Source organism: Pempheris klunzingeri, chromosome 4, assembly GCF_042242105.1.
Source record: "Pempheris klunzingeri isolate RE-2024b chromosome 4, fPemKlu1.hap1, whole genome shotgun sequence".
Lineage (NCBI taxonomy): Eukaryota > Metazoa > Chordata > Actinopteri > Acropomatiformes > Pempheridae > Pempheris > Pempheris klunzingeri.
In genome coordinates this window covers 21,244,486-21,267,868 of record NC_092015.1, presented here as the reverse complement: position 1 = coordinate 21,267,868, position 23,383 = coordinate 21,244,486, and the positions used below count along the sequence as shown (strand labels likewise).

The 23,383-nt window shown below is 45.1% G+C and overlaps 2 protein-coding genes across 3 annotated transcripts in view; one reads left to right on the top strand and one right to left on the bottom strand.

Annotated features, from left to right (window-relative positions):
* Positions 1 to 363: 363 nt before the first annotated feature.
* git1 (G protein-coupled receptor kinase interacting ArfGAP 1) lies at positions 364 to 21,497 on the bottom strand. 2 transcript variants are annotated; one of them, XM_070828876.1, is made up of 20 exons: positions 21,127 to 21,497; positions 16,793 to 16,926; positions 16,274 to 16,386; positions 15,611 to 15,716; positions 15,130 to 15,216; positions 14,878 to 15,008; positions 14,663 to 14,757; positions 14,506 to 14,548; positions 13,024 to 13,072; positions 12,497 to 12,569; positions 11,668 to 11,765; positions 10,607 to 10,718; positions 10,030 to 10,154; positions 8,831 to 8,983; positions 7,315 to 7,668; positions 5,881 to 5,961; positions 5,383 to 5,459; positions 4,950 to 5,126; positions 4,569 to 4,632; positions 364 to 4,458 (listed from the first exon to the last, which is right to left on the bottom strand). In XM_070828876.1, exons 1-20 carry the CDS (start codon positions 21,176 to 21,178, stop codon positions 4,243 to 4,245), a joined length of 2,340 nt encoding a protein of 779 aa, XP_070684977.1. In that variant the 5' UTR covers positions 21,179 to 21,497; the 3' UTR covers positions 364 to 4,242. The 2 variants fall into 2 exon arrangements, with proteins under 2 accessions (XP_070684977.1, XP_070684979.1); XM_070828878.1 differs by lacking the exon at positions 7,315 to 7,668.
* A 1,206-nt stretch (positions 21,498 to 22,703) lies between these two features.
* The window catches only part of ankrd13b (ankyrin repeat domain 13B), a 41,357-nt gene continuing 40,677 nt past the window's right edge, over positions 22,704 to 23,383 (top strand). Inside the window, exon 1 of the mRNA XM_070829147.1 lies at positions 22,704 to 23,087. Coding sequence (XP_070685248.1) covers positions 22,980 to 23,087 — 108 coding nt within the window. The 5' untranslated portion in view covers positions 22,704 to 22,979. The remainder of the gene's footprint in view (positions 23,088 to 23,383) is intronic.

The window sequence follows — 23,383 nt, the reverse complement described above, 5'->3', positions numbered from 1 at the left end:
AACAACAATGTGGGTTAAGGGCAGGAAATAATTAAAGGCTTCAATTCAGGTAGCGGGACAAAGTAAAAAGATGTGATCAATGTTTTCATTATTTATGAGATCATTACTTGTGAATTGATAAGACTTAAATGCACCTTATACCAAACTGTGTTTAATGACCTCAGCATGACGCAAAAGGTTTTTTCTTTGCTAAGGTTTTTTTTTAAACACCATCATCTGCTTAGATTCTTGCCTTAACAGAGAGCTTTGGGCGCTCCGTGTTGTCTGAAACTGTGCTCATATATCAGAGAGATGTAAATACACACTTGTAGAATGAGCGTCCCTACAGCAGGAAGATACTAAATGCAAACAGAGCCAGGTCAGTGAACTTGTTTTACTATTTTATTACAAATGTACAGCTTATGAGTTTCCATTACGATTGACCTTTGTCATTTGTATCTCTACTTTATACAGTTCTTAACGTCTTCTGATAAAAGATAACTCTCCCGTCACCCATCTCCCAAAGTGTAGAGCTGTGAAGAAACACAGGGACAGCGACAGCACAGGCCACAGTGCGCTGCCCGTCGCCGAGTATCAGAAGTGTGTGTAGAATTCACTGGCTGCAAAGTTTCATGGTTGTACTTGTACAAGGCTTGGTCCAACTGATAAGTTGAGGGTGTGTGTGTGTGTGTTTGATGTTGGGAAGTGTGTGCTGAATTTTGAAACATGATGAAGGTGTAAGAAAGTGTGTTGAACTGACGGAAGCATTTAACATTCATACTAGAGGCACCCTACGTAGTGTCTACTACCTGGGGGAGGGACGAGGCCGTGTGCATTTAAGACCCTCCTCCCGCCACTTTGAGATGACTAGTGCTCAGCCGAAGTGCGCTTCAGACCTTTCCTATTTGCCCCCTCCACAAATCAAACCCTGCGTCCTGCACCTAATGTACTTGAACTAAGACCTTTTGGGGGGAGTGCAGTACATAATGCAGATCCTACTTCACCCAGCTGGTGTTTGAAAATAGTGCAACTTAGACCACACTGTTGAGTAATATCACCTACATCGAGCCGTTCTCCGCTCTCTTTGCTTCCCGTAGGTTCCAGTAGGATCGTTAATATGTACAATAGAACTACATTAGGGCGGGGTGGGGGGGGTAATACCACAGCATAACCGTACTCACAAGACTTAAAATATCTACAAGTACATTGGTGTCGAGGCGGAAGAGTTGAGTGAAGATTTGGTGAATAGATCCCGAAGCCTGAAGCCCACTTGGGCCAACGAATAGACATAAATATCTTGCAGACACAACCCTAACATATAGCTTAATATAAAATATAGCATGAAAATATATGTTCATATATATGGCTCTACTCTAAAACTTGGGCAATCATGATTGAAGGGACAGCCGGCCCTGCCTGTGTGTGTGTGTGTGTGTGTGTGTGTGTGTGGAAGTATTGCTGTTGTTTTAGCAGTCAGTACATCACTGTAACTCAGCCAAACAGGAGGCGACGACTATGTCCAAAAGGCATTCGATTTCGCACAACGATACATTTCATGAGTCTTCGGGACACGATTTGTTTTGACAGCAGTCCAAACTCCCCTACAGAGGCATGTGTGTAACTGTGTGACATACTGAGGAACACTGACAGTCGGCCACCCCAAGTAATGATAAGGGAGGAAGAGTTCCAAACAGAACGTGAATAACGTGGACAGAGAAGTGCTGAAGGGGGGTGTCGCGTCGATCTCTCAAAGTGTTTGGGGCTAATTAAGGTCTAATTGCTTCTCGCTAAAAGGCAGCAACACGAGGAAAAAAAAAAATAAATGAGATGCGACTGATGTCTAAAGGATGAGGTCAATGTTTTAGGCGAGATAATCTAATGTGCAGATGCCTTCTGAGCACTGAGCTCGACTACAGCAAGAGACATTAACACCACAAACACTTTGAGAAACTCAGGATCAGAGTCACGGGGGGAAAGGAGTAGACGTGAATCTAGACTAGAAGAGGACGGTTCCTCCTGGCAGCTAGGAAAGCCTTTTTAGATCCCATGTGCATCCTTTTGTTAAAGATAAGACCACATTTGTTCGGCACAGTACGACGAGCTTTAGACCTACGGTAGGTTAAGTGCGCGATCTTTTTGAAGGAGAAAAAAAACAAACAAAAACATCTTTGTTCCCATTGCTGTCTCCTCATTGGCGAAGTTCAGAGACAGCGAGCTAGAAGTAAGAACTTCTGTGGCCCAGATCAACGGGCCGCGACAGAGAGTCAGAAAACAGGTCGTGGGCTTGATTGTGCTTGCCAGACAGTTTGGAGAAAGAAAAAGAAAAATAATACATAGCAAACTAAATCAAGCACACTTGAGGTGGTTCAATTAGCATGTTTTCTCAACTGAAAGCATCTCTCGCCGTATTTACTTTCCAGGTTGCTCTCCCACAGGACTACTTAAAGCTTGACTGCAACATATCAGCATGTGTAGCAACGTAACGTGACTTGAACATTTGCTAACTAACATGCATGCAAATAATGGCTGTACAAGCACCGAGGGAGCACACCCACCATGTGAGTAGCATACTGCTTTAAAGCAAGACTTGGGGGTTAAGGGGGGTGGGGGTGGGGCTAATCCTCACGTAACAAACTGGACCGAATGATCTTATTATCCTGCTTGGCACAACAAAAATGAATATGGGATCGATTCTGAGATGATTCTCTGTTCGATGAGGCAATTCGTAAGCTAAATCGAGCCCAAAAAGACGGCTGAGGACACGTGAGCGGAGCATTTTCCATCCGGGTCCTGTCATAATGCACGTAGGGGCTTTCAGTCCGACTGAAGAATCGAAACCGGAAACAAATCTCCCTCTGCACCCTCTCGCCTTTGGCAACTTATTCAACACCTTGGCCACAGAGTAAATCACAACATGAGAAAAACACCCCCCAACTGTCACCCAGAAAAGGAGTGTTTGAGAAATGTCGAGGAACCGTTTCACAGGTTGTTTCTTTTCCAAGTGTGTGTGTGTGTGTGTGTGTGCATGTTCGCTTAAATCCCAGTAAGCGGTCGAGCACGCGCTCACCACCGGTCTCCCTATTCCACTAAATGAGAATCATATTTGAAACAATAAAATAAACATACGGAAAAACAGTTAAATCAAGATGACAGTCAGTAAAAATATCAATACAAAAAAAAACAATAGGCATGATAAACAACAACGATAAATCACAATTATTCCAGTGTAAGTGTTTTGTTTGTGTGAGTCAGTCATGTTTGTCCTCAGGTGCAGACCAAACCAATCTGCATATTCAAAAAAAAAAAGAACTAAGAAAAAAGAAGAGAGAGAGGAAAGAAATGAAAACATGCCAGGTCATGCTGTGTACCACCAACATCAGGGGGTGTCGGAGAAAAGCTGGAGCCCCCCCTGAAAGCTAACCCAGGGGGGAGCGTCTGAGGTCCTGGGTGGGGTAATGGAGCGTGGGGCTGGAGCTAGATGGATCCTTCTCTGCGCCACGAGCTCATCCTGTCGTCTGGGACGGGATGGGAGACAGAGGGGGGGGCGGGGCGGGGCGTCGTGTCTGGTTGGAGAGAGAGAGGGGAGGAGAGAGAGAGAGAGGCAGAGGAGCGGGCCAGAGAGGAAAGGAGAGGGGAGACGTCCCGACTCACGGGACGGCGGGACGGAGATGGCGTGGAGTACGTCGTTTGGTTGGTCGGTCTACTTTTCCCTCTCGCAGCGCACGCTTCCTCCCTCCCTGCTTCCAGTAAACACGGGGGGGGGGAGGGACGACGAGTGACGGGTGAGAATAAATTAAGCGGTAACACCTCAAGGTCCAGTTCACTGTACATCGCCACCGTCGTATGTCACGTATGCTCATCACAGTTAAAGCGGTTTATTATACACATCTGATTCCAACAGTTCGGTTAGGTTGCAGCAGGCTGTAGTTTCCACGTTGGATCCTTCCACTTGTCCTTCCCTACTTTCACTTCCACTCCTGTGGAATTTATCCTTTTTTTTTTTTTGTAGTGTTTCTACTAAACAATCAACCTCTTTGCTTCCGTTTGACTCCTTTCCCATGCATGTTCCAAACTGTTCCTTTCCTCATTGCGCTCATCATTCTCTCAATCGCTCCCTCTCCCCCATCCTGCCACTTCTAGTATAATCATCCTTTCCCTCTTTCCTCCTCTCCTTAGAAGCCCCTCCCATCCCTATTAGCCCACCCATGCGTTTATGCGTTCTCTCTCCCTCCTCCCCCTCCATCCGTCCATGCACTTGCGGGGTCACTGTTTCTTCTCACGCGTGGTGATGGTGACCAGTTGCTTGGCGGCCTTGGCGATGTCGTAGGCGCACTGGATGACCTGCTGAGTGAGGAGCTGGTAGTCCACTGCAGGGGCCCCGGGATCCGAGGGCGCCGCCTTACGGCACTCCACCTGCAACCGCGAGGCACTGGAAGCCAACAGGCGGAGGGAGCAGTGGACCGCATCCAACGCCGGGCGCTGCGGAGAAATGGAGGGAATCGAAACTCGATCGTACGGTGGAGGGCGAAGGATGTAAGCCGACCAAAGAAGATAAAACAGAAAGAAAGAAATGAAATATAAATACTTACTTTGGGGAAGAGTGAAGCCATCTCAGTGACAGCGGAGTGGATCTTCTCAGAACATGGAACAAAGCTAAAGAGGAACAAAATTTGTTTTTCAAAAAAAATTGTTTGATGCAACAAGGTTGTCATTATACTACATTATACTTTGAACTAATCTCAATAGACTCTTTACATCATTTACATTTACATGTGTGCACAACTTTGTAACCTCTCAACAGTGGCCAGTGTTATGGGTGTTTAAATGTAACATGAGGAAAAGAAAATGTTTGGCACTAATGTTCCTCTGAATGTGTTATCCAATCACTTGTGTAATTAGTAGTGTTAATGTCTGACATGACCTGTCATTTACTGTGGCACTTTTATCCACTGTGCCTGTCTTACACCCACCTGTCGTGTTTGAACTCCTGAGCGGCCCTGAGCAGTTCCTGGATGTTCTTGGTCACCTGCTCAGTCTTCAGTATGACGTCCTCTGTGCAGGGCAGGGTGGGGTCCGGCTCCCCCGGCTCCCCACCTCCTCCCTCCTCGGGCTCTCCGCGACCTTCCTCCTCACTGCTGCGGCCCATGCTGACCGAGAAGAGAAACACATAACCGCGCTTCAGTTAGCACCTTAGATTAGAGCGGAGAGCTGACCGTCAGTCACAGAGGACATTTATCAGTCTGGGACTTCGGCATCTCAACACTGTAAGTGATTCATTATCGTAAGAGACCGTTTGTTCAGTATTTCTAATTAACAACTGTTAGTAAAGATAATTAACCTCCTTATCAGCGTGTGGCCCAAATTTAAAAATCTGAAATATAGTGCAGGTGCGGTGGATCTGACCTTAGTGAGAGGTCGTATGTTTGTGTGTTGTCGTAGTCACTGTCGGTGCCGCTGCCGTGCTTCTCTGGTTTAGGGACCTGGGGAGGGAAAGACAGCGACAGTAATCCACCAGTGCAACAATCATCCACCTTGCCAAACCTGCTGAGCTGCTCACTCCTGCAGAGCACAGTGGATACCTCCTCCCACAAAGTTCAAGCATTTATTCCCAGTAAATGATGAATGATGATTTCAACAAGAAGTCCACTGAATGAATGATAGTTCTGAATCAGTTGGATAAAGTTGAATTGTGGTTCTTTCTCTGCAAAATGCAAATAATTTTGGAATTTCCTTTCTGGGGTGAGAGGGTTTCTGTCATAAACACTGAGAATCAGGGTCCATATTCAAAGCCCTTGCAGTACTTGTTGGAAACAAAACTATGTAAGCCTATAATCTCAAGTCCCTAAATGGACTGTGTGACGTCGGAAGATCAGTCTAGAATCAAAAACTGTGAGAGCTCACCATGTATCTGCCCATCTCTGTAGATCCAGACAGATGCTGGCCTCCATAAGGAGCAGGACCCCCTGTGCCACCCTTCCTCACCTGTGAAAAGGGGGGAACACAAGGGAGGGGAGAGAGAGAGATGGAGGGATAGAGGTAAGAGGAGAAAGAGATGCGTGGACAAAAGAGATGGAGAAGGGAATGACAGATTAGCAGGAAGAGATGGATGAAGAAATTGGAAAAAAAGGAGTGAGAGGACAGAGAGAAGAGGTGTTTTATAAACAGCAGAAAAACAAGATGAATGAGCCAGTGAGAGCAGCGGCAGATCAACTCGGCAGCTCACCCATCATCCCATCGAGACTACATGCCTCTAAAGATATCTAACACTGAAACTCAAAGCACACGGTCAACTGAACTAACTGGTGATGCTATACATCACACAGAGCGTCTAAAAATGGCTACGCACAAGGTTCACCCTAATGTTGATCTCCATTATTAGAAAGCATAACAAGCAGAAGTGGTGCATAGCTGCGTGTGAGAGAATCCTACATTCGATGAAATGGCAAACAATGACAATGACAGACAGAATGCTTACATCCAGAGGATGCACGGCTGCACTGCAGTGAGCAAGGGACAGACAGGTGAAGAGACAGACAGACAGAAAGAAAACAGACAAACAGGTAAATCTTTGTGTGTGGAGACGGTGAATAGGACACGACTCCACGGAGGTCTCCAGAAAGCTCGACAGTAGTGCTGAGTGGTTGTGTGCTTGCATACCGGAGCTACGTACATGTTGGAGGTAGCTTAGGTGTTAATGTAATGCTGTAACTGGTCACCTAGTAGTCTGATGTATCAGCCACTTTACCAGAAGCAAAAACATTGTTCCAGCACCAGACATGTCGCTCCCTTAGAGAGTGTGTGAGTGTGAGTGTGTGTGTGTGTGTGTGTGTGTGTGTGTGTGTGTGTGTGTGTGTGCTCGTACATGTGTGCATTCATAGCAACTCTTAAATTAAGCAGCTGTCCAGTAGCAGAAGAGCTACAGTATCTTGGAGGTCAAAAGGGTTGAAATGTAAAAGTCAAAGGGTGCAGAGCAGGCTAGAGCGGAGAAATCAGAGGCGTTGCCAGGCAACCGAACCGACAACACGATCCAATTTCAATCACAATTTTCCATCTTTCTCCTGAATGTCACACTTGTGCAGTTTCCCTTTCTGGTACTATACATGAAGATTGAAATCTTGTTGTTTTGGTGAGACGGATCAGTGCTACGTGTTAACATTTAAATGAGGATCGTGCACAACTGGACCTTTCAAAGAGAAGGATCGGGAACGGAGATGCAGGGAGAAAGTGAAAGAGATCAGGATTGGACTATCACCCGTCAATCAGGCCAAAGAGAGCCAATCAGGGCCACCAAAAGGATGGTGGGAGGTAGAAGGGGCCGGGGGAGTTCTAACTTACGCTGGATGTGTTGAGGGGCTGTAGGCGGGCTGCCAGGGAGTCCAGGGCTGGGGGACCATGGGCCGTGGGGCCAGGGGCTGCCCCTGGCTCGTACATTGAGAAAGCCTGGCGATCCCTCCGGTAGGGATGGGAGTGGGGGGCGACCGAGGAGGGCACCGAGAGCCCCGGGGGGTCGGCTCCTGACCCAAACCCACTTAGGCCTCCTCCACCTATTCCTCCTCTCATCCCACCCCCTTGCCAGTGGCCTCCTCCCCCTCCTCCTCCTCCGCCAGGACCCCCTACCCCATGGCCAGCTGCTCCCCCAGCCTGCTGGCCCCCCCGCAGCGCGCTGTTCTCTGTCTGCATCCGCGTGATCTACAGGAGAGGAGGAAGGGAGCAGGGAGGGATGAGAGGATGGAGGGAGGGATGGAGGGAGGGACATGGGGAGGTTAAAGGGAAGGGAAGGGGTGTCAACTGAATGGTCAAAGACAAGCATCCACAATCACAGGTACAGTAAAAGGCTCATACGTATGAACGAATATCAGTACTGGGGAGGGAGGGGGAGGGAATGTCACACTTCAATAGGTTTCATGTCAAGGCAGGGATTAGGTCTTGGGGATGGGGTGCAGGGCTACATACCTGTATTTGTTTTCAGTGGTCAGAGAGGTGAAATTAGGGCTCACCTGCACTGAGATACTGTTGACTACCATCTAATTTGACCACAGCATTTGTGTGTTTGTATGTGTGTGTGTTTGCTTGTACAAGTGCACGCCTGCCTCGACTTTTCACTAAATCCTTAGTTAAGTGACAAAATAAATACATAAAATGGGTCACATAAGCCGACACTGGCAGCCACTAAAGAATACAAGGAGCTAAGCGATGATGACTCACAGGAAGCCAAATGAAGCAGCGATGAACAAATGAGCATCATTAAGTGTCCGAACTAAACATGACTGAGTAAGATGAGAGCGGTTATTTGTAGCACCCTGGCTCCACGTGAGAATTAGTTACCAAATAACAGTGAAAATCTGCCACCAAATACCAGTAACAGTGTAGGAAAATGACACCCTGTCAGGAAAAATACATCAGTTTGCAAAGATATTAAAATATTCACTTGTCTCTCCATCATCCTGGCCTCCTTCTGTCTGAATCAATTGGTCCTTCTCATTTTGCCCACCTGTCTTTGTCACTTTGTCTTTTGTGTTGTTCAATAACCCCCCCGCCTTCATTTAGACATCACTCTCTACCTGATTTTATATTCCAGCTTGTCCACTCTAGGTTTTTATGTTTATCTTTTTAAGAAACGATTCATGCTGACGTTTCTTGCATCATTTCATCTCTTTCCTATCCACTGTTGCTCTCCACTATTATCAAATAAGATTATAGAAATGAAATAAAATACAAGCTCAACTCTCACTTCCTGCTTTCTCTCCTGCTCTGAATTTCTCAGCATTCTGCTGCGACTGAGGTTCTGTATATGGTGACCCCCCCCTTCTGACATGTCCCCCTCCTTTCATCCCCCCTCCGCGCTCCCTACCTCCTTCTGGAGCCGCCGGAGCTCCTCGCTCAGGTTGTTGTTGACCTTCATCAGCTGCTGCACCTTGGCTTCTGAGGAGGCCAGAGCCTTCTTCACCTCGAGGTACTCCTGCAGGGTGATGGGACCGTCTGACAAGTCTGACGAGTCCATGCTCTGGATTGGTAGAAGACACGGGCGGGCAGACAGACGGGCACGGACAAGGTGAGGAAACTGACATCAAGTGAAGCTAATGTGGATCACTTCATTTCTTTAGTGTTTCACTGATTAATGCAACTCATCCATTCTGGTGCAGGCCATCGCCATTCAAGTAATTAATGCTGTTTTTAAGCCAAGTCGACATGGGAAATATGAATGTGTGCTTTTTGAGCTGGATAAAACAGAGCTTACATCTGTGTGAGAGGAAGAGGGCTGGCCTTCAGTCTGGAGGCCTGCACTAGCTGACCACACAGATGTAGACAGTAGAGCCTTAGTTCTTATTCTCAGTCCACCATCTGCCCCCACTTCCTGTGGCTCTGGAGCGTGTTCAACCAGTTCTAATCCACTCCCTAAAACAGAACTATCCAAGACACTTTCACTGACTCCTCTTTCCCGGTCCATTTGTGTTTTATGTCTTATTACTAAAGATGACACCACACATAACTGAATTCAATGCCACTTGACAGCATGACATTCTTTAATCTTACGGGAACAACAAAGAATTGAATGCACATATTTCTAGAGATGAGATGGGGGTGAAACCTCTGACTTGTGGTTTTTGTCACAAAGTTTTGCAATCTGAGTTTAACAAGTCCACAAGAAAAGGAGACAGTTACTGGTTTGGCTGCTGCTTACTTGGCCATTTCTAGCACTCTGCACCATTTTCCTCTCTTTCTCTCACTCAATCTCTCTACACTCTCTCTCTCTGTCTCTCTCTCTCTCTCTCTCTGCATGAACAATGCCTCTCTGACAGGGACCCAGAATAGCTGATGATGTCACTCAGGAACTATGTGGCAGCTCTGACTGTGGCCACTCCCCGCAAAGCATGCTGGGACAAGCAGTACTAAAGAGGACGCCACTGCTAGCTGATGCAACCGCTTTTCTGAGATTTTCAGGAGCTCCTGTGACTACTAGTGTGTCAGTCAGCGTGTGCAGAGCTGTGTGTTAGAATGTTTTGCAGGGCACTGGTTTTCCAAAAGAAGTAGCGTGTTAAAGTGCTGTACCTTCGCACGGTTGCTGCGTTGTGTGTTGTTGTTGTTCTGGGTGGTCAGCTCGCTGTCTGTGTCTTCATCAGAGGCTACGCTGTCGTAGTCGTGCTGGTCATCGTCAATGCCCAGATCCAATGGGTCTGACAAAGGGGGGGAAAAAAAAAAAGTGTGTGTCTTTATCGAATGCTCAGAGTGACAACAAAGATGACTTACTTTCTTCCCGACTTATATTAACGGCGGTCTTCACGTGGGTTTCACAGAAGAACCTGATGTTAGATGCAGTCAAATTTCTGTACGGATGAAAATCTACCGTCTGGCACAAATGTAACTCTTTGACAATAAATCCTAAAGAAATCACCCTGTTTCCCCTTCATCATTAAATTGCTGGACTGGAGCCCGCTCACTGTGCGGCTGCTTGAAACGATAATCACATTAGCCTCTTGACATTAAAGCTCCACCACAATGTGCAGAGAGGTATTGGGACGAGGCAATAAACTGACATGTACGCATCCATAGTTGGTTAAGTTATACACCCTTCTCTTTTGCTATTCTTTAAAACGCTTCATAATTGTCCTTCCTGCCAGTGTCTCACCTGTAGGGCTGCTGAGACCTTTCCCCTGCTGTCTCCTTTTGGCGTCACTCAGGATGTCGATGATGAGCGTGGCAAACTCTCGAGCATTGAAACGGGCGAGCTTCTGACGGCCCTGGGAGAGGAGGAGCGAGGAGTGAGGACTTGACAAAAAGTTCTATCATGAGTTGTGTGGAATACAGATACAATCCAGCCTACAGTCAGTGGTTCGCTGCCTGAGTGACTACTGTGGTCGACGGCCATGTGCTGTGGAAAAACACAGTCATGCTTAACACTCGCAACACACACACACACACACACTCAAATACACACCGTCACAAGTGTGCTCACACATACACAAACAAGAGGACAGACATAAACCATGCAATTATGCTGGCATGCATATAAGAGAATAAAAAGGTCAATTTCCAGTTTCAGAACCAAACGAGAACTACTACGCAGAGAGACGTGCTGTTCAGAGCACGTTGCTTTAGAAAACAATAGAAGATAAAAAGTTCAACTCTGTGCGCCAGTGTGTTTTTCTTCTGTTTCCCACCATAAATAGGCAGTAGTTCCTGACCGCGGTGAATCGCCCAATCAGGGCAGAGCGAACGTGGCGGTGTGTGTGTTTTTTCTGAGCGTGTATGAAAGTCAATGTTTACACTAATGAGCCACACAGATGAGGAGAAACTATGTGAGAGGACACAGGGGATTTCTCTCTCACACTCACACACACACACACACACACACACACAGAGTGAGGGAAAGAGAGGAGGGTGGGGGGGGGGAGAAAGGCAGATGGATTACATCTTTCCTCCTCTTTCACAGCTGAAGAACATCCCCTGTCAATTTCACACTCACTCTTGGCATCTCTCTCAAACATATACACTGTGTAACTGTCTAAGATATCATTAGGATGTTTTTTGGCTTTTTGCTTGGAAGGGTTTTCACCTTAGTTTCTAATATTTCCTAATTTCGTCATCAGGTAAAAGCAATTTGAAACTCAAATGTATACGAGTGCATGCACGCCACCTGTGATTATCTGCATTGTTGCTCTGTGTGTGAGTGAGTGTGTATACCCATACCTGATTGCGTGTGGCAGAGTATTCAGGGTTGACTGGTAGGAAGGGGACCGCGCTGCGTTCTGTTACCAGAGTGCTGTGGTTCTGGGTCGTAAGCCAAACTATGGACAGAAATATGAAGCAAAAATGAAGTCTCTGAGTCTGCATGTGTGTGTGTTTGACATGAAGCATGGGCAAACAACCCGTCCATCTACCCACACATGCGTACAGACATCAACAAAGCACAGTAAAAGCCATACAGGAGATCCTAAAATTAAATTCCACCCCTCTGTAATCCACTGCTGTGCTTTGAGCCTCCCCTTTGTGTATGGCCGAGTGTGTACATGTGTATGTGTGTGTGTGTGTGTGTCTTTGTATCCTTGCCACTTACCTGCGGTGCTTCTGTCAGAAAGCACAAATTTGACTGCTACTGCTACTGAAGGAAAGGGAGGGAAGAAAGGGAAGAAAAGAGAAGGAGACAGAGCGAGAGAGAGCCAAGGAGGAGGAGAGAGACTCAAGAATTTCTGAGGCACTTCCTCGCTCTGCTCTCCTCCTCCTCCCTAACTCACTCACTCTCTCCATTTGGCCTTCCTCTTCACCACTCATTTTCCTTTTCTCCTCACTCTGTCTCTTAAATCCACTCTCTGTCCTCTCACCGTCTACTTTCCTTGTGATTTTCTCCTTTTTTCTCTCTCTCTGTCCTTTTTCTCTCAAAGTTCATGTCAGTGGTGTCTGTGGGGGGGCTTGTACTATTTCTTTCAACGCCTAGTTTTCCATAGAGGGAAAAAGCGGAGATATTTCTACCTCTTAGAGGACAAAAGAAAGAAGTGAGGAGGGAGGAGATGATGCTCACCTGCATCATTTTCTCTGCGATCTACCTCATCATAGACATCCATCGCTAGCTCCTCAAAAAGGCGATTGTTGAGCTGTCACACAAACAAATTGACCCCAAATATATTAACAGGTGTATTCATACATGTGTACACGTCAGTGAAACAAACCCAAGTGTGAAAACACTTTTGACATTTTTCTAAGTGTTGAGGTTTGTGACTCAAGTCTTCCAAATGTTGCTAACTGACCTTCAGGTCTCAGTGAGTTGGGATTACTAATATTCTGTGGGGCTAAACAGATGACCCTGGATAGGACAGACATTACTTTGGTAGGGAACAGAAAATCTTAAACCAAGCAACTTTTTGGCTCTTTTTTTTTTTTTTTTTTTTTTTTTTTTTTTTTTTTTTTAAATCAACTACTTATCTTTTTACATTACATTCAAGGACACAAGAAAATTGGCTCAATCTATTCTCACAACTGTAACGTTGACCTGAGAGAATTATTACCACTGTGTATAAAATTGTAATCTCACATTTTGACCCAACTCACCGCTTGGAGCTTCTTCTTGGCAGCCTTGGCCAATTCGGAGAGGTCCAGACTAAAGAAAAAAACACAGAGGACAACAGTCAGACGGGCACCACCAAGATGAAGTGGAATAAAGAAGCAGAGAGAGAGAGAGAGGGAGGGAGGGAGGGAGGAAGGAAGATGTGGATATGGAGATGGAAGCAAGAGGTGAGAAGGTGAGCAGGGTGCTTGGCAAGAGAGGGGGAGCAGGGACAGGAAGGGAACATGTGGGCTAAGATGCGTTGGGTGTCAGATCAAAAGGGCCTGAGAGCAACTCTGTACAGTTCCTATTACAGATGTGACATGTCAAATGTTTTACTGCATCATCTGAATTACTATTATAGGTTGTCTAACTTAGTATGTGTATATACCATGAACAGAGATGTTCAGTAAGGATATATGCTACTGCACAGTGTGAATATATGGAATTGCTTGGTGTGATTCTCCTAAGCACAGCAACATCTTACTTACTGCAGGAGGAACTTTGAAACTCTATTTCCTAAAAGAGCTAACTGTACAGCTCCATATTCTTGTAATAACAGACGAAGGCTTAATAATCTTGGTAATGGCAAAGCCAATGAAGAAGAGACAGGCTTATTCTGGTTTACAACAGGGGAATCTACAAGAGATGGTGTAGCAGAGAGAGGGGACTGAAATGAAGGAAGAGATTCTGGAAAAAAAGGAACAAGGAAAGTAAAGATACCTCTGTGTCGGGCACTTAGGACGAGCTCTGGCTCCACCAAGCGCAGCGAAATGGAGAGAACAGAAGACGAGTGAGAAAAGGGAAGAAACAGACAGAAAGAGGGGTAGGGAGGCCACATCAAAACAGCTTTAATTGTTATTATCAGGAGGTACCATTCACCAGAACAGAACAGATGCAAGTGGAGTTAGATGGCAGTTCATAAGCAGGACCCACTGAGGTAACTAAGGTGATGCACATTTGTTTTGCTGCCTAACATTTACATTTGTGAGTGTATTTTTCAAGCTGCTTTCTTTGACTTAGGTGAGAAAACCCAGCATCCATCAAATATTTGAGAGAAGCTGAGCCAAGTAATACTGAACTTGATTCATCATAACCTGACTGTGCAATTCTGCACCTCACAAATCAAACCTGCAGTTTAGGATTAATAAACCAAACCCATCTCAGCTATCTAAATCACTGCAGGTACCTGTGCTGGCTAAAGATCGCCAGTCACAGTAAACAGCCAGCTTTGATAGAGATCCCGTTCATCTTTTTAGGGAGGGGTTGCACATACTATGCTGCCACCCTCTGGTCAGAACACTAAACTGCATCACTGTTATTCAATTGATGCCAGGAGGACTCGGTGAAAAGAAGCACGGCAAGTCAGGTAGCTGCGAAGTTCAAGTGTACGAACAGAGATACTTCATGCAATCAAACAATGCAGAGCATGCAAAAACAGGGCACTCACGACCACTTTAACAACACAGTGACGTCACGGTCCGTACCTGTCCGCCATTTGAGGAATGATATAATGGCCATTCTTGTGATCTGAGGAGAGGCAAGGAGAGCAAACTTCTTAAAAAGCTACCATAGTGCGCCACTGAGGTTAACCGCTGTGCCTAAGGGCAAATGAAGAGCACACAAACTGGTACAGTGGGTTACCTGGGCGCCGTCCGCAGAGGTAGAAGGCTAGTCTGTCCGTCAGTTCATACTGACACTCTACCAGCCGCTCTGCTAGCTCTATATGGCCCGCCTGCCTGCAACACAAACAAAGTATTCCATTTCCTTGTTGTGTTTTTTTTTTTACGGTTTCTCTCTTACCCTCACCATTTTCTCACAGCAGATTTGATTTGAGATCAGATTTCAGTGTCTTGTACCTTGCATAGTCCATAGGTGTGCGTCCGTTGATGTCGGGTGCTCCAGGGTCTGCACCGTACACCACTAGCAGCTCAGCTTGCAGGATCTGGCCTGCCTTTGCTGCCACATGGAGCGGGGTGGTGCCTTTCTCCTGGAGGTTCAAGTAGCCACACAAACAGAGTCAGGACGCGAGGCTTGCCATAAAGAGAGTAAGCGAACAGTGCGGCTAATTGCTAGACGGAGTGAGTCAGCAAGTAGATTGTTTTTCTGACCGGATGGAAGAAGTTGGCCTGAGCGCCGAGGGACAGCAGCCGGAGACACGTCTCTAAACTCCCCGTCCGCACACTCGAGTGAAGTTGCTAATAGGGAGACGAAAAAGGGGAGGTAGGGAGGAACAGCAAGTGTGGGAGGTGGAAAGATTAAACATCAGTGAGAGACAGTAACAGGCAGAATCCCCTTATTAGCCCAACGGAGCTCCACAGCATTAGAGATCATTATTACCGCCCGCTGTGTCATTGGGATCACTTCCTGCCAGGGGGGTTTCATCAGTAATTGTGTATGAGTGTGTGTTTGTGTGAGTGTGCCTGCGTATATGCCAATGTGCGTGTGTATATATATATGAAGTCTCCTGCTGGCATCTAGAAATGAAACATCCTCTGTGCTTACACAGGCACTTCTACAATGTCCGCATAGGCTAATTAACATGAACCCATAAATCCTCTATGCCTCGCCTGTAAAACACTGAGCGCCCACCTTACTGAGGTCCTTGGTAGTGACGCCATCATCATCGCGGCAGGGCAGCTTGTGCACAAAGGCCAGCATCTGGTATTTGGCTCTAATGAACTCTGACTTGGTTGGACTGCACGGGAGGAGAAGGTAAGACGGTTAACAAAATTCAAACTTCAGAAAAATCCTATTTGTTTTCCCTGAATGTCACAATTTTAAAAAGCGAATTTGTATTTTGACTGAAAAGCAGTTCAGACATAAACACGACACACAGCACAGTACGTTATGAGAGGTTGTGCACAATATGCTTCTACAGATTTGTGTCATGTAAGTGATTTTTTTCTTCCTGAAGGTCCACTTCCTTATCTCCTGACCCTTCCATGGCCACGTTTCAACCCATAACAAGCGCTACGAACCTATCCTGCAGTGCTTTAGTTATACAAAAACCCTACGAGTACAGAAAACAATTCATTAGGAAGATGATCCACGACTAGGAGAAAACGGTTTACAGAGCATTAAGGAACAACTGGGTGCAATTGCTCTTCGCTAGTGGAAAGCCCCAATTATGTTCAGGAAGGTTATATAACTTTCCTGTGCAGCAAGGACAATATTTTCCCCCCAGCAAAGGTGATTGGGAGATGTGTGATCGTTAAGGTCTGTGTATTTGGAGCCTGCAGGGAGTATACTTACTGGACTTTGTCCTGGGGGTTGGGTTTCCTACGACCGCTCTGCACCTGAGCAGGGTCCAGGAGACTGTGTTCCCATATGGAGTTGGCCCCATTACTGGCCAAGGTCTGAACCATCTGAAACCACACAGAGACACACACACACACACACACACACACACACACGAGTGACTCAGTAATGGTTCACCACGTTGCAAGAAATGTACCACCTTCAGTCCTCTAGCGAGTAAGCCACCTTACTGCCCTACCGTTACACTGTTTTAAATGTACTGCTTTGACACAGGAGCAGGTTTAGGATCTCACATTAATTGAGAAAATACAAACTTAAAAAAAATATATATTAATGCAGATGGTAAAAACTGTGGGAATGGATTTGCATCCTCAGCGCTGAGTCAGATTTCTGTACAAGTCGTCATCCTTCTGTGGTAGTATTCTAGGCCTCAGCTACTGCATTTCCTGTCGTTCTACCAGCCCTTCCCTGCTCCTCTTTCCCCTTGCGTCACTCTTCATTTCTCAGCCTTACCTGCAATAATGCAGGGGGCCATCCGCTGTGCCTCAGGTGCTTGACTATGGAGATATGACGGCCTAAGCTGCGGTGGACTGAACAGCATTCATCACAGATCAGGACCCCTCGGTTGATACTGGTCCATCCCGGGTCTGACAGACAAACAGAAATAGATAAACAGATAAATAAATATAGATGCACATGTGATCAGAAACATACATAATAAATGTGTTTGATGATTAGACTTTGCAGCTTCACTCCAACAGTCGCTTTAGTCCAGGTTGTAGTCCAGCTCTGTGCTCTCCATCTTAAAATAAACCCCTCAACATGCCAAGAAGTATAATGTGGGGGGGGGGGCCTTAATTACAGTGTACTAGCACAGGACTTTGTGGTGCCATTTTTCGTGCTCTACCTACGCTGCCGACCTGCTCAGGCTTCATTCAAGGTCAAATCAAACATATACTCCTTTTAGTCCTCTGTTCTCAGCTGCTACCCTGCAGTAATAAGGGTTTAATCAAATATGTGGATATGTATCCGTATGGTGACAAACATGAAGATGAGTGCCATGATCCTATCACTAACTCCAATTAAGTTGGTAGGTCTTTTACATTTTACAAATGAATGTTTAATTATATATACTATAGTACTGTATCATCCACATCAACAGGACAACAGGCTTTCACTTTAGAGGATATGTATCTTTATAATGAATCAAACAAAAGAGTTAGTATAAGGAATAGGCAATTAGAACAAACTGGATTTTTCTATAATGATATTTAATCATACAATATTTACATGTGAATTTCTAATACGGGTATTTTGTCATAACATGATTATATGAAGGTTATATACACAATAACACTGAATGATCCTCCAAATGATGATTTGTGAGGTGTCTTTGCTGCAGTTAAAGGATGTGATGTCGGCTAAAGCTGGATGATGCAGACAGTGTATGCTAGGTTGTGCTATAATTCCCCTTATCCCAGCGCACTCCATGAATTGTTACTCGCTAATGACCTGATGCATGCACAGAGTGCTTATCAATACAGGGCTCAAACCTAAGTGTTGTACAAAAGTGCGGCAAAACCAATGTGTAGTAAGACAAACTGAGAGTCAAGGCAACACGAGTCCAGAAGATTTATCATCATTTTAGATTTGACTGGTTAGACTAAATATTACTGCAATATTGTATGTGAAAAAGGGGGAAGTAGAATATTTGAAGATTAAAGACAATTGAGTGATTCATTCAAGTCATTCATAATCAGCTTGGTATAAGAACAATGGTGCCTCACTGGCTGCACCAAATGTCAGATCTAGTAGTTTTTGACAGTAGATTGAGGTCTTTTCTAAGAGCATTTGGCATTTATTTTAGTCTGTACATAGCGTGATAGTGCACTGACATACATAAATATATAGATAGAAATATCTGTGGTGAACATCACTTTTTCTACCAAAGACAAGTACCTTTTTTTTTAAAAATTCTAAATAGGACAGATGAGCGTGAATGAGATGAGGATGGAAGGCAGCTAAGGCCAATGCCAGTCTCCTGACACAGGCAGACGAGTCACAGAGTCTGGGTCATGTTCACACCCCCAGGCCTCTGATGTGATGAGCAGCTCACAACTAATAGAGTCTGCAAATATCAAAACAAATAGATGCACATGATGCATGCCTTAACACACAAACATCTACAATCTGCTTTAGTCACTCTCAGGCTGGGATAAAAACTGTCTGGGCTTAGGGTATTAATGGAGCTAAAATAGTCCATCATCAGATGAACTGACATGCTGTAAGTCTTTCTGCCTGCAGAAAAAAGTAGCAGCAAATGCAAAATGGCTTTGATAAGAGCTATAGCCTAGTTTAGAACAGTAGCCCATAGGCTTTAAGGCTGGACTGCAGCAATTTAATTCCTTAATCTGCGTAATAAATATAAGAACTCCCACAGGCTACACTATCTGCTTGGCTCGCTGGATCAATATGAGGCTACACCATTAAGCTATTAGACTATTGGCAGCAGCATATTGGCCAAATCTGCAGCATGACATAATTCAGCCTGAAGTTGGTCTAATTCATCAATACAACATAGACAATTGTTTTGAGAACTGTCGCTTAAGCCTGCATAAACATGTATTGTAATGAGTATCAATGGTGAATGCTAATATTTAGGGCCTAAAGTGTGGAAAACTCTTGCTCTCTTAATATAAACAGTGGTCCTTGCTTTTCATACTTTGACTGCTACATTTCTACAAGTGATAAATCTTATCACTTCACGGGTGAATTCATATTTTACACTTGAAGAATCACACACCTCTAAATATTCATTTCACCATCTAGGAGCAACCTATAGGTCCACCTACTGGCCCAAGTCTCCACTAGGTTGACTGCAGATCATAGACACAGTCTACCAAACACGGGTCGCAACATCGCCCGAAAGACTTGACAATATGGCATGATCCAACTGCTCTAAACACTTGCAAAGAGTCTCAGTTCCTTATAAAGTTGCATCTGTGCTCAATAAAGAGTTTACTATCGTGACAACATGATTCATTGTTGCAGATTGCCACGGCGTGATATTAAAGCCTCCCGAGGCTTGGCTAGGACTGGAAGTATCAGTTGTCCTTTGTAGCCATGCCATCGAGTTATCCCCTAGTATGACACAAAGCTGGGTAGTAGGGAGGTGGCCTGTCACTAGCGGCTAGGTCAGCACTTTGCAGATCACACTGCGTGTGTGTGTGTATGTCATCACAAGGAGGGGCTACAAGCAAAGAGCTGATGGTAGCAGAAGAAATATTCAGTAACAGATACACCAACACAAACAAGTGGACCACCATTATCTCTTTTTTATCTCAGAGAACCTATGTAAATAGATTACTGCCTTACAGCAAACACACATCTCTTCCTTTTTTTTCCAAATAAGATTAATTTATCAGAGACATTAGGCATTAATCATACTGTGAGTTGTGAAAAAAAGGGCGTTCAGATGGCGCTGATCAGTGCTGGGAGGATTGTGAGGTGGGAAAAGTGATTGAGGGGGCAGGAGGATGACAGAGGCTAAGTGTGTAATAGCGGCAGGGAATAGGTGCAGGTCATAAAGCAGTAGCAAGCAAGGTTTTGAACACTTAGTGAGGCCCTAAAGCTTGTAGAGAGTTTTGAAAACAAATTGCTTGTGGGGGGGGGGGGGGGTCAGCTGTGAAGAGAGCAGCTGTTGTGATGCATGTACACATGAACAAATACAGGCACCACACACACATGCACAGGAGCACAAACAGTCAAGTGCTTCAGACCAAACATGAGGTCATGTGAGGCAAGAGGGGGGACACCAAGGTTGTTCAGGCATCACCTCTGCCTCACTTTGCGACAAACACATGAAACTAACACACAAATATAAACGTCCATTGCAGTGGTCATATGTCGTGCACACCTGTATGAATAACACATTACTCTCATCTGACAGGGACAGTTTGAACAAACTTCAGGTTGGATATTCAAATGAATTTGCTCCTGTGTTTTCCCTCAGCCTTAGCAACTATTCCATTGGTAGACTGTGGAGGAGGCTAAATACACTGGGAAACCAGTGAGCTGAATATATAGAAAGCTTCATTTAAGTATGAAAGCTCTTTCGGGGTTCGCGCAACAGCTACATAAATCACCAAAAATCAATGCCAGGGACCGTTAAAGACTGTCCGGTAGCTGACGCCAAATGTTAGCTGAATCGGTTTAGCAATAACTTGCCGTTTAGCAAAAGTTAGCTAGACTAGCTAACGTAGCTAAGCTAGCAGCGTTAGCTTGGTACAGTATCTGAAAGAGCCGCAGGCAGGTGGTAACAAAAACACAACGGTTTTGAAATATAAATATGATATTGTTTGTTAGTGCGTTAGGTGTATTCTCGGGGTTTAATAATAGACAGCAACGCAGAGAGTCAAAATCGCCTGCTCGCTAGCCAGGCTAAGCTAACGTGTTAAAAAGTCAGCCCCGGTCACAAAAATCAAAACAAACGTCTCTCCGAGTAGGAAGGCGACATAAATCTGACACACAGATTTCTCCACTGCAGCAAACTAACTGCTAGCCGCCGCACAAGCCCTCGGTCAGATAAATATACATATCAGGCTACTCAATGGGGCACTTTAACGTTGGGCAGCTATTAGCCAAAGATATTTCCCGTAGTGATAACACGCCTATTTTACACTGTTTATTTTGGGCCTAAGCGACGCTTGGGAGCCCTGGCCGTTTTCCTGCTCTGTGAACCCGCTGACAGTGACAGCAGCCTCGGCCCTGTTGTCCCACCGTGTCGCCCTTCCGACGTATTGTTCCAGTGTGGTGGTCTATTTTTGATTTATTTTCCTCCTCCCTACCTGGCGCACTGCAGTCGGCGCAGACTTCTGTCCTTTGTAGCTTTCTTGACATCTCGAAATCAGCTGAAATCGAGAGGTGGATGTCGGCGATGATGTGGTTCGCCCTTTTTCCCCCCGAGTTACCGACCGACGTCTGCCGTCAACCGATGCGGCCCCTGAATCCCCGGAAGCCGGGTGGTGTGATCGGCTTTCCCGGCCAGCTGACAGTTGAATTTCCCGTTTGTTCCTGCGGTCTTTTCGCCCACGTTCACCACTGAAGTCAAGTCTAGAGCCGAGTTAAGTGGACATAGTCAATCCGGCTGATTGCATGAACCTCATATCGGAATATTTACTAAATCTCGTCGCTGCATTGCCTGCAACTCACCGAGAGACGGCAGCTCTCTACCTGTCAGTTTCCGCACTCACACCCAGCATCCCTGCAGCCTACCTATGGAGGGGCAGGGAGGGGTGACGGGGCAAAAATAATCCTGTCATTTTTTAAAGGTGGGGAGGATTTCACAGGCAGATCAAAACTGAGAAACATATAACAAGTCAGCTCACCAGTGTCTAAAATCCACTGACCAAAACGTTTATGTTTATGAACAGGATGTAAATAGAGGGGATCCCATTGACCTAGACCTACTTTGGTGTCTCCCTGAAGCCCCAACAGAAGGAATCGTGTTATTTATCGTGGGTATTTCTTATCTGGGAACTTTTAGAGCAATCGCCCATGTCATTATTAAAGCCAACAAGCAACAGATGAGAGTATCAGGGTCCTTGTCCGAGCTTGTAGCGGTCACACTGAAGAGCATATTCCTTTATCAATCATTTATGTATCTATCTATTGGTTTATTTAATAAGGGTCATGTTCATTTGTAGATTTGGTTGCCACCGGATCAATAACGCATTGTACGCATAGAAATATGTAGAAAAATAATTATGTCGCTGTGATAATAATAATAATATATTTATTATTATTATTATTATTATTATTATTATTATTATTATTATTATCACTATTATTATTATTATTATTATTATTATTATCATTGTTGTTATTATTATTATTATTATTGTTATCATCATTATTATTATTATTATTGTCCAAATACAAAAATACAATACTAGGAGAGACCATGAACTATACATTGAACATAAATAAACCAAACTTTAAATAGAATGTAACACAAACAAGGTATTATTCCTAAAACGGAAGCATGGAATAGAAAAACACTAAATCAGTAAAGATTCAGCTCTGATTCAAATTTAAACTTGACATTATATATTTATACAGTATATATATATATACACATATATCTTTTTTTACTTCTATATACAACTAATAGATTCCTGTAGGGGGCTATGCTATGTAGTTTCCTTTCACACATTTGTCTCTGAATTCTGCGGTTCTTTTTTCACGAAGCATATGTTTTATCACAACATCCCTGACAGAGGATTGGCTGAGTGTGCGCACACTTCATTGCAGCTTGTCAACGCATCTTTCTCAGTCACCAGCGGATGGGAGGAGAGGAGGAGGATAGATGTGTTAGAGTAGGCAGAAGAAAAAGAGAGGGAGGCAAGAGGTGGGGAAGCCGGTGGTTAAGAAACAAAGGTGTAGCCTGATCTGGTGAGACAATCAAGCGAGGAGTTTATTTCTAGGGATGCTGTTCGCCGGGCTCTGCTGTTGATTGTGAGCAGAGCGAGCCGGGGATCATTCACTGGTCTCTGACGCGTGAGGCTGCCCCTATACGCCTTTGGGCATCACCGCCGATAAAGGATGATAGGCTTGATTAGGCTATACGGCGCGCATTAATAACAAAGTATCCTTACAATCCACAGTGAAGACAGAGGAGGAGGCAAAGTATGATCCGAGGATGATTTCTGCCAAGAAAACTCCGGAGAAGAGTCGTTATCCTGTCCACTATTTGGTGTGGCACAACAAACACCGACAGCTGGAGAAAGAGCTGGCAACGAACGAGCAGGTGAGACAGCGAAGAGCGACCAAACACATCTCTCCTCACAGACAGCGGGCCTGTGCCTTGATCATAAGCGTTTTATATGGGCGTGTAGGTGCGTGGATTTCATAGGTGGTGATACAGATGCCATCCGTGGAGCACCTCATCCAGGAACCTGGACAATGACTGGGGATAGCGCAGTTAATTGATGTCTGGAGGGGTGGAGGGGAACACTTGTAGACCTTCTCCAAAATGTTCTTTTCTTTCTTCACATTTTGAAATCACGGTGACATAACAGATTCATTCAGCTATGCCAAGGATCT